Below are 20,501 nucleotides of genomic sequence, written 5' to 3' on the forward strand. Positions count from 1 at the left end.
TTGCTTGATCATGAATAGATGTCTTTGGATCTAAAAAGGTGGGACACTGGTGCTCAGGTGTTGCTGGCAGCATGGCCATGCCCAGGTGTTGTTGGCGACATGGCAGTGCCTGGGTGTTGCTGGCAACATGGCGGTGCCCAGCTGTTGCTGGCGATGTGGTGGTGCCTGGTAGTTGCTGGCAATGAGGCAGTGCTTGGGTGTTACTGGCGACATGGCGTTGCCAGGTGTTGCTGGCAGCATGGTGATGCCCAGGTAATTGGGTGTTACTGGCGACATGTCGGTGCCCAGGGGTTGCTGGCAACGTGGCAATGCCTGTGTGTTGCTTGTGATGTGGGGGTGCCTGGGTGTTGGTGGTGACATGGCAGTGCCCGGGTGTTGCTGGCGTCATGGCGGTGCCCAGGTATTGCTGGCGACATGGCAGTGCCCAGGCTTGCATGACAATGGTGAAAGTCACAGGGAAGCTTTGTGTTTGCCTATTGACAAGGCCAGATTTATACTTTTGACCCACTTCCTAAGACAACTGTCTTGTGTCACTCTTCTAATTCCCCCTCAGCAATACATGTACATTTGTAGATGTGTGTGTGTGTGTGTGTGTGTGTGTGTGTGTATGTTACTCTTGCCCCTAATCCTGTACAATCACAACTGCTTTTTTTATGCGTATTCACAATATATATATAAAAAAAGAGAGAGAGAGAGAGAGAGAGAGAGAGAGAGAGAGAGAGAGAGAGAGAGAGATCAAGTATTTACACCCCCTTTCACTTTTTTCAATTTTGTTATGTTGCAGCCTTGATAATACAGTTGTTTAAAATTATTATTTTCTCATTAATCTACTTTCACTACCCCATAATGACAGATTGAAAATAACATTTTAGAAAAGTTTGCAAATGTATTAAAAAGGAAAAACTGGAACATCACATTGGCATACGTATTTAGACCCTTTGCAACAACATTTGAAATTTAGCTTAGGTGCCTCCTGTTTTTCTTGATCATTGCTGAATTGTTTCTACACCTTGATTGGAGTCCACCTGTGGTAAATTACGTAAATTGATTGGACATGATTTGGATAGGTACACACCTCTCTATAAAAGGCCTCACAGCTGACAACGCATACTGTACCAGAACAAAATCAATGAGGTCAAACAGCTCAGAGACAGGATTATTGCAGGATACAGATCTTGGGAAAGCTAAAAATACATTTCTGCTGCACTGAAGGTTCCTAAGAGCACAGAGGGCATAACCAGGGCTCTTCCAATAGCTGGTCGCTCGGCCAAACTGAGCAATCGAGGGAGAATGACTTTAGTAAGAGAGATAACCAAGAACCCGATGGTCACTTTGACTAAGCTCCAGAGACCCTGTGTGGAGATGGAACAAAGTTCCAGAAGGACAACCATCACTGTAGCCCTCCACCGATGTGGGCTTCATGGCAGAGTGGCTAGACGGAAACCTCTCCTCGGGGTAAAACACATGAAAGCCTGCTTGGAGTTTGCAAAAAAGTACCCGAAGGACTCTGAGACTGTGAGGAACAAGATTCTCTGGTCTGCTAAAACCAAGATTGAACTGTTAGGCCTCAATTCTATATGTTTTATCTGGAGGAAACCAGGCACCAATTGTCATTTGCCCAATACCATCCCAACAGTGGTGATGGCAACATCATACTGTGGGGATGTTTTCCAGCAGCAGGGACTGGGAGATTGGTCAGGATTGAAAGCTGAATGAAGCAAAGTACAGAGCTATCCTCAATGAAAACCTGTTTCACAGCACTCAGGACCTCAGACTGCGGTGAATCCTAAGCACGCAGCCAAAACAACACAGGAGTGGCTTAGGGACAACTCTGTGAATGTCCTAGAGTAGCCCAGCCAGAGCCCCGATTTGAAGCCTACTGAACATTTCTAGAGAGACCTGAAAATGACTGTCCACTGACAGTCCCCATACATCCAGACTGAGCTTGAGAGGATTTACAAAGAAGAATGGCAGAAAATCCTCCAATGCAGGTGTGCAAAGCTTGTCACATCATACGCAAAAAGAATCAAGGCTGTAATTGCCGCCAAAGGTGCTTCAACAAAGTACTGAGTAAAGGGTCTGAATACTTAAGTACATGTGATATTTTATTTTTTTATTTTTAATAAATTCACAGACATTTCCAAAGTTCTGCTTTCACTGTGTGATTATGGGATACTAAGTGTAAAATAATGAGAAAAACATGGATTAAACTGTAGTATCAAGCTGCAACATAACACAATTAAGAAAAGTGAAGGAGGTCTGAATACTTTATGAAACTCTATAGATAGATAGATGGATAGATATACATACATACATACACACTTAAAAATAACTTCAAGCTCTCCTACCCATTGCTTATGGCTGTTTTCTGGAAGCTATACATTTTCCTATTTTGGCACACCACTAACTTTCTATCAATTTGTGTGTGTTTTGTGTGTATTTTGTGATAACAGCAACCTTCCTTAGCTATCTATTGGTGAAAAAAAGCCTCAAATGGGTAGTTTTTTTATTGTCAAAGCTGCCGCCCCACTGTCTCTCTGCAGAGCAATATGCTCCAGCTTCCCCAAGGTTTGCAAGAATTCTAAAAGGCCTTGTGAGTTGTGAAGGAAGTTCCTTTCCCTAAAAAGGAACAATTATAGCTGTGGCCCAATCAACGCTGATTAAATCAGGTACACACCACACCCTTGGCTCACCAAACAGGATTTCTCAGTGCTTCTGTCACAATATATTACATTTTTTGGCAAACGCAACAAAAATCGTGGAGTCGCTGGTTCTGATGCCTCTGGCAAGTTTTATTAACAGATTGTTAAATAAACACATGCAATAAAGATACTAACTTGTCCACCTCTCTAATTATAGAGGTAGACAGGTTATTATCTCATTATCCCTATCTTACCAGATGCAGACCTAAATTTCAGCGCAATACAAAAAGAAATGCAAAACCAGCTTAGCATTTCATATGGCTCCTTCAGGAAAGTAAATTCTATCTCTTCCTTACATACACACACACCCTAGTGAAGAAATCTCAATCTTAGCATGTACTAGCATCTGGTCTGACAGGAAACTGGCGAGAGATAGACATAACATATATTATATTGCAAAGTGATTGATATGAACTAAGATGACGTTTAATTGTATTTTATTTTAAAACATTGCTACATAACTCCACTTTTTTATTTAGGTTAACTGGCGGCAGGTTTTTTGGGGCATTGGACTACAGTTCCTTCTAGGACTTGTAATTCTAAGAACAAAGCCAGGGTTCGATGCCTTTGATTGGCTTGGGATACAAGTGCAAGTAAGAGCTTATAAGTGTATAGAGTTTTTTTACTGGCAATGCAAATGACAAGAACTCATTAGAACTACAAACACTAGGCCAGATTGTTTATCTGGCTATTTAGCAGTGAAGAGTGATAAGAAAATGTAAAAAGAAACAGCCTGTCCCCCCTGATATGTTGTTTTAGGTCAAACATATGAAACCTTCTGCAAATACTAGGATACATCGCTTCCAACTGTCCCTAATTTGGAGGGACTGTCCCTCTTTTGGAACAAAGTCCCTCTGTCCCTCTTTCCTCCTCACTTGTCTCATGTCTACACCTGTATAAACATGCACTATTAATCTCAAAAGTGTATACACAGTGCCATGCCTTTCATCCAATTTCTAAATTGTTGCATTTGTAATTTTTAAAAGTCAGTATAAACAAACCGAAGAGATATAAAATCCAACCATTTTTTGCGTATTAATTCTCCATGTAACAGGGGTGTGGCAGGGGTTTGTCCTTTGTCGGCATATGTTTTGTTAGGTGTCCCTGATATGTCAATGCATAGAATGTATACTATATTAATAGTAGAGTGACCATTTTTGAAAGGAGATACTAGTATAGAATGATCAAAATATATCCAGATAAAAAAATAAAAATTCTATGGACTTTACTGGTATACATGAGATTACACCATATTTTTTTTCCTTAAAAAGTTCTTTACATTTATTGTGCTTCTTATAAAATTGTAATAAAAGCAATATGTTCCATCATCAATAACAATCTTTCACAATATACAATGAAACATTTATGATGTATATACAACTCACATAATTTATATTATTTTTAGATCCACAAGGTCAACACGTTTCTCATATATAGCTTCTTCAGGACCTTATCTTGAGATTCAAAGAGAGAGTTGAAACTAGATAAAAAAGACCAGTATTTATCTAACAATATACTGACATTTATTTGCATTTTTCTCCACTGAGTAACTAAAGGAAGCGAATAGGGGCAGAATACACTCAAACATCCTCTATACTACTTGTACAGTAATGTATTCCCCTATCTTTTACCCTCCTTCATCTGCCACAGTTTTGGTGTTGCATCTGAGTACATAGGGGCATGTGAGCATATTATGGAGTAAAGTGTAAATAAATGTCAGTATATTCCTAAAAATCAACTTAAAGGGTCACTAAAGGAAAAAATGTTTTAGCTGAAATGACTGTTTACAGGGTATAGAGACATACTAGTTAACTGATTCCTTTTAAATATGATTAAAAATTGATAAAAAACAATCATATAATGTGCCTGCAGTTTAGTTTTGTTTTTGCTGTTGTTTCTTGGTTCTCTGATGTACAGAGCCAGAGAGCCAATAGAGGGCAGTGATGGATTGTAAAACAAAACTGGATTGGTGCTGACACACAGTAATCACACCTACTTGATTAGTCACCACAGTGAGAAATCTCCCAGTACTGTGGTGATCAGGAAACAGACAACCAGGAAGTGTCCAGAACAGAGCAGAATTACAGCAACATCAAAGCAAAAACAAACAATGAGGACATGAAACCAGGACTGCAGTAAGGTAAAGGAAGCTATTTAGCTAAAAAAAAATTCCTTTAGTGACCCTTTAAAAATTCTTAAAAATCAACTTGTCTTTTTATCTAGTCTTTTTATCTCTCTTTGAGTCCCAAGATGAGCTCCTGAAGAAGCTGAGAAACATGTTGACCTTGTGGGTCTAAAAATAAAATGTAATGTTATTTGTACATACATTGTTAATGTTTTATTGTATATTGTGAAAGATTAATATTGACCCCTGATGGAACATCTTGCTTTTATTACAATTGTATAAGAAGTACAATAAATCCAAAGAACTGTTTTATAAAAAATTATGCTGTCATCTCATGTGTACCACTGAAGTCTGTTGAATGTTTTTCTTTTGTGGATCATGATGTTAAGATGTAGTACAAGTGGTGGTGATTTCTTTATATGTAATTAAAATATATCCAGGACTAGCCATTTTTGATTTGTCTTGAAGGAAAGCTGAGAGTATAAACATTTTAAATTTGGCATTGCTGAGTTGCCATCCTAGTCTTGGCTTCATTAACTAGTGAGTTTCTTACCTGCAATAAGCATTCAGATGGTAATGTCCTCAGCAGGCCATAGATGGATAGAAATTCAGCCAGTTCAACAGGGACTGGACGAATTTTGATCTATCTCTGGCTGTTCCAATTCGTGAGGGGCCAACCTAGTGATCAGCTCCTCTTAAACAAGATTGTTGGAAAATTTGTGTTTGTTCAGCGCATTGCAACAAATTGGCTGCAGTGCTGATCAGTGTACTCTAGCAGCAGAGAAGTCATACTGTCAGAATTATTATTATTAATAATAAAATAGAGGAGAGGAAATGTCCTCAAACGTGTGGATGGAGAAATCCAATTTTTTTTTTTTTTTGCTCAGCTACCCGGCTGAGCCCAAAAAAATGTATCAATAGCCAACTTACAAAATATGACTTCTTGGATTGCAAGCTTGTTCCAGCTCAGCGCCTCCTTATGACAGCCCTGGAGCCTGCACCTTTAAAACTAGTCAGCAGTGGCAGGCCCAATAACATCAATATCACAGATATCATTTTACACTGGCAAGTAAACCACAAACTAAATGTGATCTTATGCCTTCAGCAAGATTTGAGTTTTAGGGGATTAAAGGGGTGGTTCCCCCTTAAAAACAACTTTTTTTTATTCCAGTGGCCCCCCACATTACAATCGAATTAAGGCTATTATTTTTTTTTGTCTGCTGTACATACCTTGATACAGCATCTTCACCCGTGCATCCGGGTTGCGAGTCCCGCGGGAGTGGGCGTTCCTCACATGTGTTTGATTGACGTTTTTCGGAAAAACGAGCTCCCCCTGTCGCGTAAGCCGCGTCACGGTTGGCGAAAGGAGCTGAACGGCGAGTCGGCGCTATACTGCGCATGCGCATCGCCGTTCGGCTCCTTTCGGCAATCGTGACACGGCTTACGCGACAGGGGGGAGCTCGTTTTTCCGAAAAACGTCAATCAAACACATGTGAGGAACGCCCACTCCCGCGGGACTCGCAACCCGGATGCACGGGTGAAGATGCTGTATCAAGGTATGTACAGCAGACAAAAAAAAATAATAGCCTTAATTCGATTGTAATGTGGGGGGCCAGTGGAATAAAAAAAAGTTGTTTTTAAGGGGGAACCACCGCTTTAAGGCAGGCCATAGTTGATGGATTTTTTTTCAGTCAATCAGTGAGTTGAACGTGATTTTTTTTTTGATTTTACTATCAACACATTCAGTGTTGACGGGGGAATCCCTCCTGCAGAGCTTTTATATTATGACAGCAAGGAAAGTTACCTGCTGTCAGAATACAATTATTAGTCTTGCCAGTGACATGGATCGAGCAAAAAAAAAAGAACCTGACAAACAGGTTGTACAAAAGTCGAGAGAACAACTTTTGCACAACCAGACTGCCCATAAATGCATCAGAACTTCAATCCATCTATGCTTTAAAATTAGGCTAGGTTTTAGGGTCCAACTCTGGGCAAAAAAAAAGTTTTCTCATCCAGTGGGGCTGTGCCTGTACTGCACAGGTTAACTGCTCAATTTTGTCTAGGGGGTTGAGATATAATTACCTTATCCTTTGATGCTCCCCGAACAAGACTGGTCCCTGTGGGTCCTGTGGAGTGGAGGATCGGGTGAGTATACAGCTTTCTCCTCTCCCCTGCACAAAATGAGCAGTTGACCCATGCAGTGTGGGTACAGCCCCACGTCATGGGAAAACTTTTTTTTATCTGGAGTTGGGCTTTAATGTTAACTGTAATTTTGAGGCTTAAGTGAGGTTATGTTTAAGCATCAGAGTCAGCCCTTGGATCAGGTTAGGTGTCAGTCAGTGTGGGGGTTCAACCAGAGGGTGTAATCTACAGTACATTTATAGGTAAGTGCAACGTGTAATTACATATAGTTCAGTAGTCCAGTGGCTGTCACTGTCCCACTGCAGAAACCCAAATGTCAGCAGTATTTTACAATTGTCAACAGCTTCCATTTTTGCGACATTATTTGAATTTTAGTAGTCAATCCTCAACATTTCTCTTTCATTCTGTTTGACTGCACCATAAACAATTCATCCAGGTACTAACGTCTCTTGGCAAAAGATTATGAGGAGATGATCATCTAGTTCAGGTATCTGCTACAGAACAATATAAAATTAAGCTACAAAGTAAATAGTTGTAATGCATTTACAGGGTTTAAACTGATGGAAGTAGTAAACTTACTCATGTTTCTGAATATGCCACAGACTACCACAATTTAAACCTTGCAGATTTGGAGTCTTGGCTTCATTGTCAAATCAGACATCTGTATGTTTGTACATTGGTAGGACCACCTTGAAGCAAATATGTCCCTAGACTATGCATCTTAAAATACACTGCTCAAAAAAAATTAAAGGAACACTTTTAAATCAGAACTCCTGGAATATTGACCTGGTCAGTTAAGTAGCAGAGGGGGAGGGGTGTAAACAGAGGGGGTTGTTAATCAGTTTCAGCTGCTTTGCTGTTAATTGAAATTAACAACAGGTGCACTAGATGGGCAACAATGAGACGACCTCCAAAACAGGAATGTTTTTTCAGGTGGAAGTGTCTGACATTTTTTTCCCTACTCATCTTTTCTGACTGTTTTTCACTAGTTTTGCATTTGGCTAGGGTCAGTGTCACTACTGGTAGCGCGAGGCGATACTTGGACCCTATAAAGGTTGCACAGGCAGTCCAACTCCTTCAGGATAACACATCAATACTTGTCATTGCCAGAAGGTTTGCCGTGTCTCCCAGCACAGTTTTTTCCATTTGAATTTTTTTTTTTTTTTTTTTTTTATATGTTTTGAATAAAGACATAGTTTTTTGAGGAGTGCGGCGATCCAGGATTTTTCTTTCATCTCACAGTCTCAAGTGCATGGAGGAGATTCCAGGAGACAGGCAGTAGAAGGTCCTTAACCACTAGCCGACCAGTCGCCGCAGTTAAACGGCGGCAGGTCGGCTCGGCTGCGCGAGATCACGTAGCTATACGTCATCTCGCTTTTTTAGCCAATAAGGGCGCACGCACGCCGCTGGAGGCACCCGCTCGCCCCTGGTGCCGACGCGCGTGCCCGGCGGTCGCGAAACACACAGCTCCCGGTCCTGTCAGGGGGAGAAATGACAGATCGTCTGTTCATACAATGTATGAACAGCGATCAGTCATTTCCCCTAGTCAGTCCCATCCCCCCTTCAGTTAGAACACACACAGGGAACATAATTAACCCCTTCCTCGCCCCCTAGTGTTAACCCCTTCCCTGCCAGTGGCATTTTTATAGTAATCAATGCATTTTTGTAGCACTGATCGCTATAAAAATGCCAATGGTCCCAAAAATGTGTCAAAAGTGTCCGAAGTGTCCGCCATAAGGTCGCAGTACCGATAAAAATTGCTGATCGCCGCCATTACTAGTAAAAAATAAAAATTAATAAAAATGCCATAAACTAACCACTATTTTGAAAGAGGGAACGGAGGAGTATGGGATTATTGCGGTGCCAAAATAGAAACCAAACAAGGCAGATATATAAAAATAAAAAAGTTTTATTGGTTACACAAAGATAGAAAAGTTTAGTTCAACCATATGAGCAATATACAGATATTGTGGGAGCAAAACATTAAGATATAAGCCAGTGGTCAGGTCTTCCCAACTAGTTTCGCCAATCCTTTGGCTTCAATATACAGACCCCAAAGGGTCCCACGCCCCCGCAATGAACCCCACATAGTGCTAATGCAAGCACTAAAGACCCTGGCGGGTAAGAAGATTGAAAACCTACCCACAACTGCCCAGTGAACCAAGTAGGAAACCTGAGTCACCTGAAAACAACTACAAATCCAGGAGCCCTCTGATGGTAGCTATCTGATAAGTAAAAAATCTATATTCGAGAAAAAAGGTTCTTCTAACAATCATTGTTACTCAAAAATTGTTATATATGACACAGCAATATTGATTTATGAAGGCATACCTAAAGGGACAGTTGAGATAAAATAAATATAAAAGAGAAGCAGGAACGCTGAGCAAATTGCTTGTACAGGTTTATCTGTGTAAGAATTAAGTCAGACAAATAAAAAGTAATTAAAATTAAATACAAAGCCTACAATGATAGAGAGTATGGACTTGAAGTAAAGAGACAGATATTTTAAAAATAGCAAGGACTCACACCATATGTCCGATTGGATTGGAATGGTGCCTGGGTTTAAATAGAAGGCTGATTGTCGCCCAGTTCTAAAAAAATACAGAGTATGCACAGATATGAGTGAGTAAAACTTGATTCAAAAAGAAGTAAAACTTGATTCAAAAAGAAATACCTGAAATAGTCAGGGGGGGGGGGGGGGTCAGTACAGAGGCTTACCCTCAGCAGCAATGGTTTGTGGTGCAGCGTCCCTGCAGAGTAGCACAGTAGGCAAAGAGGTGAAGGGCTTTATATAGCTCCTCGTTGCAGCTGGTAAGTGACGTTGTACTGTCACGAACGAGCCGCAGATGTAAGCCGCGCATGCGCAAAGCATGCCTAAAAGCCCCATGATGCTATGCGGCCGTGTCATAGCGTCCTTATAGGGTAGATGCCCAGCTGACACAGAGCGCACAGCTGGGGCACAGCAGGCAGCAAACCGATAGAGGAATGGGGAATTACATCTTGTGAAGGCATCTCAGGGGCTAGAGCAGCAAAAACAAGAGCAGTGGAGGAAAATTATAATAAAGGAAGGAGATGGACAAAAAAAGGGGGAGCAGGAAAGCTGGTTTGGCGCGGACATTGCGATAACTTGCAGTGGCATATCAAATGCTGGTCACTCGCAAAATCCGCGTCAAAGTGAGCAATGTAAAGTTGAATCAGGAGGAGAAATCACTGAATGGAGCCAAATGGAAAGCAGGACCAGGGAAAAGGGTAGGAATCCCGTGGGGACAGGGGCACAGGGGGGCCAATAAACCAACCAAATTAAACCCCGTCGGATACCCACTTATGCGACAGGGTCAGAAGCAGGCAATTAATCTCCGCCAGATGTCCGAGCCAAAAGAGAAGGAGTGAAACTGTTATTCATTGAGAAATTATACAAAAAGTTTTTCAACATTAAGAATAGAATGTACTGAAAATCCATCGAACATAATAAATATTCACAATAACATAATAAACATCAAAATGGATATATTTTAACCATAAACAAAAGCATCTAATCCACCCTATTATGGGGCAAGTCAGTATATTGTCCGAAACATAGTGTAACCCCTATTTTGTAGACGCTATAACTTTTGCGCAAACCAATCAATAAACACTTATTGCGATTTTTTTATGAAAAATATGTAGAAGAATACGTATCGGCCTAAACTGAGGAAAAAAAATGTTTTTTATATATATTTTTGGGGATATTTATTACAGCAAAAAATGTTCTTTTTTTTTTCAAAATTGTTGTTCTATTTTTGTTTATAGCGCAAAAAATTAAAACCGCAGTGGTGATCAAATACCACCAAAAGAAAGCTCTATTTGTGGGAAAAAAAAGGACGCCAATTTTGTTTGGGAGCCACGTCGCACGACCGCACAATTGTCAGTTAAAGCGACGCAGTGCCGAATCGCAAAAAGGGATATGGTCCGGGGCTGAAGTGGTTAACCCATCAGTAGGACCGGTATCTGCTCCTTTGTGCAAGGAAGAACAGGATGAGCACTGCCAGAGCCCTACAAAATGAACTCCAGCAGGCCACTGGTGTGAATGTCTCTGACCAAGCAATCAGAAATAGACTTCATGGGGGTGGCCTGAGGGCCCGATTTCCTCTAGTGTGCTCTGTGCTCACTGCCAGACACTGTGGAGCTTGATTGGTATTTTTCATTGAACACCAGAATTGGCAGGTCCGCCAGTGGTGCCCCATGCTTTTCACAGATGAGAGCAAGTTCACCCTGAGCATATGTGACAGACATGAAAGGGTCTGGAGAAGCCGTGTAACATCGTGTAACGTCTGCTGCCTGTAACATCGTTCAGCATGACCATTTGGTGGTGAGTCAGTGATGGACTGGGGAGGCATAGACCTCTACAGGCTACACAGTGGCACCCTGACTGCCATTAGGTATCGGGATGAAATCCTTGGACCCATTGTCAGACCCTACGCTGGTGCAGTGGGTCCTGGGTTCCTCCTGGTGCACGACAATGCCCGGCCTCATGTGGCGAGAGCATGCAGCCAGTTCATGGAGGAGGAAGAATTTGATACCATTGAATGGCCCCCACGCTCACCTGACCTAAATCCAAAAGAACACCTCTGGGACATTATGTTTCGGTCCATCCGGTGCCATCCGGTGCACCTCAGTCTGTTCAGGAGCTCAGTGATGCTCTGGTCCAGATCTGGGAGGAAATAGCCCAGGACACCATCCGTCGTCTCATTAGGAGCATGCCCTGATGTTGTCAGACATGCATACAAGCACTTGGGGGGCATACAAACTACTAAGGACCATTTTGAGTTGTTGCAATGAAATTTCAGAAAAATGGACTAGCTTGCTGCATAATTTTTTCACTTTGATTTTCGGGGTGTCTTTGAATTCAGCCCTCTGTAGGTGGATAACTTTCATTTCCATCAAATGATGTGCCATCCTTTCATTCCTAACACGCTACCCAGTCCATATCAGTATATATATCCAGCATGAGATTTTTGCCCGTTGAGATCTGATATGTTTTCAAAGTGTTCCTTTAATTTTTTGGAGCAGTGTATTTACATATTCGAAAAAGCAGTAAAACTTGGTTCACCTATGTAGTTATAGGCACTGTGGCATTCATCTTCAATGTTCCCAAGAGATACTGAAATTAGAATTTTTGTTACCTACAGCTCCCATTCACACTATGCTAAGCGACATCAGGCATCCTACATATGCATGTTTATTTAGGGTGAATGCAGTCCTACTTCCTATAGAAGTAGAATCTTGGCAGCCTGACAGCTAAATAATGTAAATTCACAACAGGTGTTTCTAAGCTGTTATGGTTGATTTAGTGGATAAATTACTTCACATGCAGCTAGATAGGTCAGTGATGGATTATTTTAAAACTCCTTTTTACTGTTTGTTATGAATATGTAAATTCCTAAATATCCTTAGTCTAGGCAGAGATGCACTTTAAAGTAGGGATGCACCGATATATCGGTGGCCGATACATATCGGCCGAAAATAGCAATTTTGGGTCCCTGCCGAAACATATTACAATTGCCGATAATGAACGCCCTCCATGGGCGGTACCATTTGGTCTAGGAGGGGGCGCAGTTCTTATACTCACGCAGACCGCGGCCGCCAGACCAGTACAGAGCGGGGGCAGCGGCAGTGGCACTGTACAATATGTATGCTGACTGCCGATCGCGCTCCACCGGAGTCCTCATTGCTCCATTTCCTTATTTTTGACTCCCCCTAAGGGGGAGTCTCTTGGTGTAGTCCAGCGGCGTGAGCCGCGTGACGTCACGGCCGGAGGCGAGGGAGGACTCGGAGCGCTGGGCAGGGAGCTGTGTCGGAGCTGCCTGTGACACTGCCTACCAAGCAGTGTGCTGATAAAAAAGTAAGCACTAGCAGCACCTGTTAAAGAAGTTAGAAATAGAACTTAGATCATAGAACAAAATGGCTGGATTCGGAGGGGGGGGTGTTTAACTGACTGAGGTGACCAGCACTTTCTTAATGAGAAAATGGTAGATTAAAAAAAAAATGTTATCTGCCATTTTTTTACAGTGGCACAGTGAGGCTGCAATTGATGTTTTTTTTGGTAGTCAGAGAATGCAAGCACACAAACGTTTTTTTTTTTAAAAACTTTAATTGCAGCCTCACTGTGCCATCACATGCAGCCACTGTACCAACACACGTTGCCACTGTGCCCATCAAACGCAGCCACTGTGCCCATCAAACGCAGCCACTGTGCCATCACATGCAGCCACTGTGCCATCACATGCAGCCACTGTGCCCATCAAACGCAGCCACTGTGCCATCACATGCAGCCACTGTGCCCATCAAACGCAGCCACTGTGCCATCACATGCAGCCACTGTGCCATTATTTAAAAAATTGAAATAGGAAAAAAAAAAGAAAAGTCATTTTCGGGTTTCGGATTAATTTTTCTTTTTTTTCCGGTTTCGTTTCGGTTCTGAAATTTCCATTTCGGTGCACCCCTACTTTAACGCAAAACTGTTCTTTGCCCACGCAGGGCCCTCTAAAAAACATCATATACTTATCTTTACTTTGCTCCTCAACTGATCTGTTCAGCCACCAGGAGCAGAGAAAATACTCAATATCTCCAGGTATGTAGAAATGGAATCAATTCTCTTTTTTCTTACCTCTCTCCTTTCACTCACCAAGCACCATCACTGTCACGGAAGTGAAAAAAGCCCTCAGCCCAGTGTAAGCCCCTGCTACAGCAACTGAGAGCTTACGCAGTCTTTCTCTCCTTGCTGCAATTGAATGAATGGAGTGGTGGTGGAAGCAAAAGAAACATTGGGCCAAATTCTCAAAAGAGATACGCGGACTTAATTAAAGTTTTCTAAATTTACACGGCGCGTATCTTTGCGCCCGATCTTCAAAACGAGTTAAGCCTAGATTTCCGGATTTTCCGTCCTACCTAAAATAGTTACACCTGCGCATCCCCGGGCGCAAATTACGCTAGTCTCGCCGCTGTTTTTGATAGGCAAAGATGCAAATGAGGGAGTTAGGGCGATCCACAAAATTAAGTGTGTGCGGCGTATTTTCCGCCCTGTGCGCACCTGTTAGTTTCTCTGTGTAAATTTACACATTATAAAAGCAGCCCTAATTTTACACATGCCGTGGAAGGGTTTGCTGAAGGTAGTGACTAGAGCTATACTTGTGAAGGATCTGTCTGGAAAAATGCCTGGGACATCAATGATTCTGACGGCACTTGCCACCTTACAGGCACAAAGGAGGAGGAGGGCACAGAGGAGGAGGATGAGGGCACAGGAGAGAGTTTATCGGCCACGGCGTGATCTGTTTCAAATGCCAGATTATGAAGTGTATGGCAACTTCAGGTTTGATAGGGAAGCCATCCTGGAGCTCACCCAACTACTTATGGAGGATCTTATCACCCCAACCAGACGCTCCCATGCCCTGCCACCTCTACATAAAGTTATGGCAACCCTCCATTTTTTATCTACAGGCTCATTCCAGCGTGCATCTGGAGGTCTGGCTGGGATGGTGCAGTCGACAATGAGCCGATGTGTCCATCAGGTGGTCCCTGCCATACTGCGGCGCATGACCAACCAATTTGTCAAGCCCACCCAGGAGGAGCAACGTCTGCAAGCCATGACTGACTTTTACAGCATTGCTGGCTTCCCAAGGACCATCGGGGCGATAGATTGCACGCATGTGGCACTACAGCCCCCCCATGAAACTGAACACCTGTTCAGAAACAGAAAAGGGTGGCATTCCATCAACGTCCAGATGATTGTAGATGCCCATGGCCTCATCTGGAACGTTTGTGCCAAGTTTCCAGGGTCGTGCCACAACAGTTTTATTCTACGGCAGACCAAGATCTACCAAGACTTGGAGATGAACGTTTATGGAGACAGCTGGCTGATTGGTGAGTGACATTGGTGTCAGGTATGCCCCCCCCATGATGCAGACATCACAAGGGGCACATGCATGACTAATATCCTCCTGTCTTTTCCCTTACAGGTGACTCTGGATATGTGTTGGGACCCCATCTCATGACCCCTTTTAGGAACCCCCAAACACCCGGAGAACGCAAATTCAACGAGGTTCCATTTAAACCCGGTCAATAGTAGAGCGGACATTTGGCCTTCTCAAGTCCAGATTCAGATGCCTTGACAAGACTGGGGGTACACTCTTGTATTCCCCAGACTTTGTCTGTCAAATTATTGGGGCATGTTGCATCCTCCATAATTTTGTTCTGAGAAGGGGCCTGCATGTTGAGATATGTCCTGACCTAACCCCCCACCCAGGCAACCCCCCCCCCCCCCAACCACCTCTACCCGGTCTGCTGAGGGCCAGGCAATAAGGAGACAACTGGCTGAAGGCATCTTTGCCCAGTAAATGGACCTTAATTATCTTTTTTTTTTTGGTTTGACAACAAAAACTCAGAGATTATGTGACCTTTAAACATTTACTTTGCACATAAAATGCACATTACTTATATGACAATGAGAATGTCTTTTTTTTACACAAAACGCACATTAATTATCTCACAATGAGAATGCATGAATGCACGCCACTGTGGTCCCTAGCACAGACACATCACATGCACATCGAATTGGATTAGATCCAAGTACCCCCCCCCCTTTGGTACTTGGGAGCAGTAACGCCCCGCCACGGCTCCAATTATGTCACTGTGCATTCATACACCATTCAGGAACCTGGGATGACTTCTCCCTGGTCCTGGGGATCCCTACTCCACCAAAACTGAGGGTGACACCCTTATGTTATCAGGAATGCCACCCCCCACATTCACACATCATTCACACACATAAACCAAATCATAAGTACAGTATAATAAAAAAAAGAAAAAAAAAACCCAAAAGTACCCCTGCAACTTAGTGATGTTGCCGAGTGCTCCTTCTGGGCTGACCACGGGCACGGCCACGGCCAACTGGGGGATCTTCACGGGGGGGGTCTGTGCAGGGGAGGGAGTATCTTCACGGGGGGGGTCTGTGCAGGGGAAGAAGGAGCCTCCCCTGGTGTCTGTCCTCCTGCTGGCCTGCCCTCCAAGGCCACGGCTATCCTTGTCAGACAGGCAGTGATGTCAGCCGTATTAGCCTGGCCAGCCCGGGTATTGGCCTGCACAGCCCGGGTATTGGCCTGCACAGCCTGGGTCAGGGCAGTCACCTCCTGGGCCACGCCTGTTGTGGCGTTCTTCAGGTCCCACAAACAGATGATGACCCCCACTGAGTTGGTGGCCACGTCACCCAGTGAATCCCTCATTAAACCCAGGCTGTGCTCCACCTTTGTCATTGTTTTTTTAATTTCACCCAGACTGCGGGTCTGCCGGGCATTGTCCCTCAGCAGACTGACCGGCAGACGCTCAAACCCCCCCTGGTTTCCGGGGTCGGCCTCCTACTTGCCTACTTGTTCCCCTCTTTTCTATGTTCCCTATTATGTCCATTACTTTACTATGGCATTTCTTTCTCTATTATAGATACCCGTACACTGTGTATCTGCTCCTGATGAGTGTTAAAGTGAACACGAAACGCGTAGAGCCATTATACGATGATATGTCACAGTGTACATGTATAATATTTACCCTCCAACATTGCAATTTTATGAACCAACTCATTTTTATTTATTTTTTCTATGCTACCCCTACAAAGCCGGTTCTCATGTACCAGATGCCCCACTATGAGTACCTATCATAGACCATCATGTACCCTCTTGTTTCCTCTAGAATTATGTACCTAGACCCATTACTATTATGCATTACCATGTATGTTTTGTTGGACTAATTTGTACTATTATATAATTTCTAGGTGGTTACTAATTGTACCATTTTATCATCTTAATGTGTATATGTCATACCTCCTTTGTTTGTATAATAAATATTTTTTACCATATGTCTTTGGTTCATATGCCAGTGATGTTCTTCCTTAAAGTCCCACCCTTAGTTTCTCTCATTCAACCTATCGGGGATGGAGGCATGCTAGTTATTGCCTCAATTGAAAGTCCCAATCTTAGTTTTAGGCCCCATTTTTCAATGTATCGGGGATGGAAGTACATTACCATATTATTTTAAACATGACCTATATCACTGTGACTGTCTTTTGCCATACGTTTCTTTATCCTATTTACAACTTTTCCCCTCCTAGATCAGCTCTGCCAGTTGGGGCTGGCTTTCTCATTGTCCCCGGGAGCTGCGACTCGCTCTGGTGCCCCCCCTCCCCTCCCCTTCAGGGAGGGTTGGTCGGGCTCTCACTGCGTGTCGACGCCACGCTTCCACGCTCGACAGGTGACGTCACTCGTGACGCCGCGATGGGGGCGTGGACTATCCATCTGCGGCTAGTACGAGGAGGGTTTGCGCGCCAACGCCAGGCATGTTACTGCCTGGACGGTGATGCGGGCCTTTCCCCCCCTATTTACGCTGCGTGGCGTTCATTGGCCACTTTTGGTATACGGCCGCTATATATACTTACCCATATTGAGCCATCACTTCGGATTGTATCATCTTCATGGGACCCTACACACCTTATGGTGCCACCTCTTGATCCACCCTCGCTGGGTAGGTACCTACGGTTCAGTGCTTTCACTATCACACCTGCACCCTTATTATCTTTTTGACTTATGCTTACCTTTAACATGCTGGTGCATGTCTTTATTCACATGTCTACCTTTCTAACTTTACACTTCCTACCCACTATTTTTGGTGCAGTGCTTCCATCATTATATCTGCACCCTTACTACTTTTTGATTTATGTCCACTTTGGACATCCTGGTGCATGTCTTCACTCATATGTCTAATTCTTCAACCCTACACTTCACTTTTCACCTATTATTTTTCAATTATTTATTATTTACCCCACAGATACCTCTGGGTTTTACCACAGACTTTATCAATTCTACCACTGTTGACATCCACTATCCGATGTTCATGGCCAATACTGTTTACTGTTGTTGCTACTGCCGTGCCAAGGTGTCACCAATTCAGCTCCCGGGGATGATGCCATTTATAGCTGCCCCTTTCTTACAGTACCATCTTATGATTCTACCCATTTTACTATAACTAGGTGAGAGTGTTTGGGACTATTATTGTTCCCCTCTTTTCTATGTTCCCTATTATGTCCATTACTTTACTATGGCATTTCTTTCTCTATTATAGATACCCGTACACTGTGTATCTGCTCCTGATGAGTGTTAAAGTGAACACGAAACGCGTAGAGCCATTATACGATGATATGTCACAGTGTACATGTATAATATTTACCCTCCAACATTGCAATTTTATGAACCAACTCATTTTTATTTATTTTTTCTATGCTACCCCTACAAAGCCGGTTCTCATGTACCAGATGCCCCACTATGAGTACCTATCATAGACCATCATGTACCCTCTTGTTTCCTCTAGAATTATGTACCTAGACCCATTACTATTATGCATTACCATGTATGTTTTGTTGGACTAGTTTGTACTATTATATAATTTCTAGGTGGTTACTAATTGTACCATTTTATCATCTTAATGTGTATATGTCATACCTCCTTTGTTTGTATAATAAATATTTTTTACCATATGTCTTTGGTTCATATGCCAGTGATGTTCTTCCTTAAAGTCCCACCCTTAGTTTCTCTCATTCAACCTATCGGGGATGGAGGCATGCTAGTTATTGCCTCAATTGAAAGTCCCAATCTTAGTTTTAGGCCCCATTTTTCAATGTATCGGGGATGGAAGTACATTACCATATTATTTTAAACATGACCTATATCACTGTGACTGTCTTTTGCCATACGTTTCTTTATCCTATTTACAACTTTTCCCCTCCTAGATCAGCTCTGCCAGTTGGGGCTGGCTTTCTCATTGTCCCCGGGAGCTGCGACTCGCTCTGGTGCCCCCCCTCCCCTCCCCTTCAGGGAGGGTTGGTCGGGCTCTCACTGCGTGTCGACGCCACGCTTCCACGCTCGACAGGTGACGTCACTCGTGACGCCGCGATGGGGGCGTGGACTATCCATCTGCGGCTAGTACGAGGAGGGTTTGCGCGCCAACGCCAGGCATGTTACTGCCTGGACGGCGATGCGGGCCTTTCCCCCCCTATTTACGCTGCGTGGCGTTCATTGGCCACTTTTGGTATACGGCCGCTATATATACTTACCCATATTGAGCCATCACTTCGGATTGTATCATCTTCATGGGACCCTACACACCTTATGGTGCCACCTCTTGATCCACCCTCGCTGGGTAGGTACCTACGGTTCAGTGCTTTCACTATCACACCTGCACCCTTATTATCTTTTTGACTTATGCTTACCTTTAACATGCTGGTGCATGTCTTTATTCACATGTCTACCTTTCTAACTTTACACTTCCTACCCACTATTTTTGGTGCAGTGCTTCCATCATTATATCTGCACCCTTACTACTTTTTGATTTATGTCCACTTTGGACATCCTGGTGCATGTCTTCACTCATATGTCTAATTCTTCAACCCTACACTTCACTTTTCACCTATTATTTTTCAATTATTTATTATTTACCCCACAGATACCTCTGGGTTTTACCACAGACTTTATCAATTCTACCACTGTTGACATCCACTATCCGATGTTCATGGCCAATACTGTTTACTGTTGTCGCTACTGCCGTGCCAAGGTGTCACCAATTCAGCTCCCGGGGATGATGCCATTTATAGCTGCCCCTTTCTTACAGTACCATCTTATGATTCTACCCATTTTACTATAACTAGGTGAGAGTGTTTGGGACTATTATTGTTCCCCTCTTTTCTATGTTCCCTATTATGTCCATTACTTTACTATGGCATTTCTTTCTCTATTATAGATACCCGTACACTGTGTATCTGCTCCTGATGAGTGTTAAAGTGAACACGAAACGCGTAGAGCCATTATACGATGATATGTCACAGTGTACATGTATAATATTTACCCTCCAACATTGCAATTTTATGAACCAACTCATTTTTATTTATTTTTTCTATGCTACCCCTACAAAGCCGGTTCTCATGTACCAGATGCCCCACTATGAGTACCTATCATAGACCATCATGTACCCTCTTGTTTCCTCTAGAATTATGTACCTAGACCCATTACTATTATGCATTACCATGTATGTTTTGTTGGACTAATTTGTACTATTATATAATTTCTAGGTGGTTACTAATTGTACCATTTTATCATCTTAATGTGTATATGTCATACCTCCTTTGTTTGTATAATAAATATTTTTTACCATATGTCTTTGGTTCATATGCCAGTGATGTTCTTCCTTAAAGTCCCACCCTTAGTTTCTCTCATTCAACCTATCGGGGATGGAGGCATGCTAGTTATTGCCTCAATTGAAAGTCCCAATCTTAGTTTTAGGCCCCATTTTTCTATGTCCTGACCTAACCCCCCACCCAGGCAACCCCCCCCCCCCCCCAACCACCTCTACCCGGTCTGCTGAGGGCCAGGCAATAAGGAGACAACTGGCTGAAGGCATCTTTGCCCAGTAAATGGACCTTAATTATCTTTTTTTTTTTGGTTTGACAACAAAAACTCAGA

General features: G+C 43.0%; 1 protein-coding gene across 1 annotated transcript in view; it reads left to right on the forward strand.

The window, feature by feature from the left end:
• SLC28A3 (solute carrier family 28 member 3) overlaps positions 1 to 20,501 on the forward strand; it is a 106,442-nt gene that overhangs the window by 47,645 nt on the left and 38,296 nt on the right. The window contains exon 7 of the mRNA XM_040355523.1: positions 3,182 to 3,295. Within this exon, the coding sequence (XP_040211457.1) occupies positions 3,182 to 3,295 (114 nt within the window). The remainder of the gene's footprint in view (positions 1 to 3,181; positions 3,296 to 20,501) is intronic.

Source organism: Rana temporaria, chromosome 1, assembly GCF_905171775.1.
Source record: "Rana temporaria chromosome 1, aRanTem1.1, whole genome shotgun sequence".
Lineage (NCBI taxonomy): Eukaryota > Metazoa > Chordata > Amphibia > Anura > Ranidae > Rana > Rana temporaria.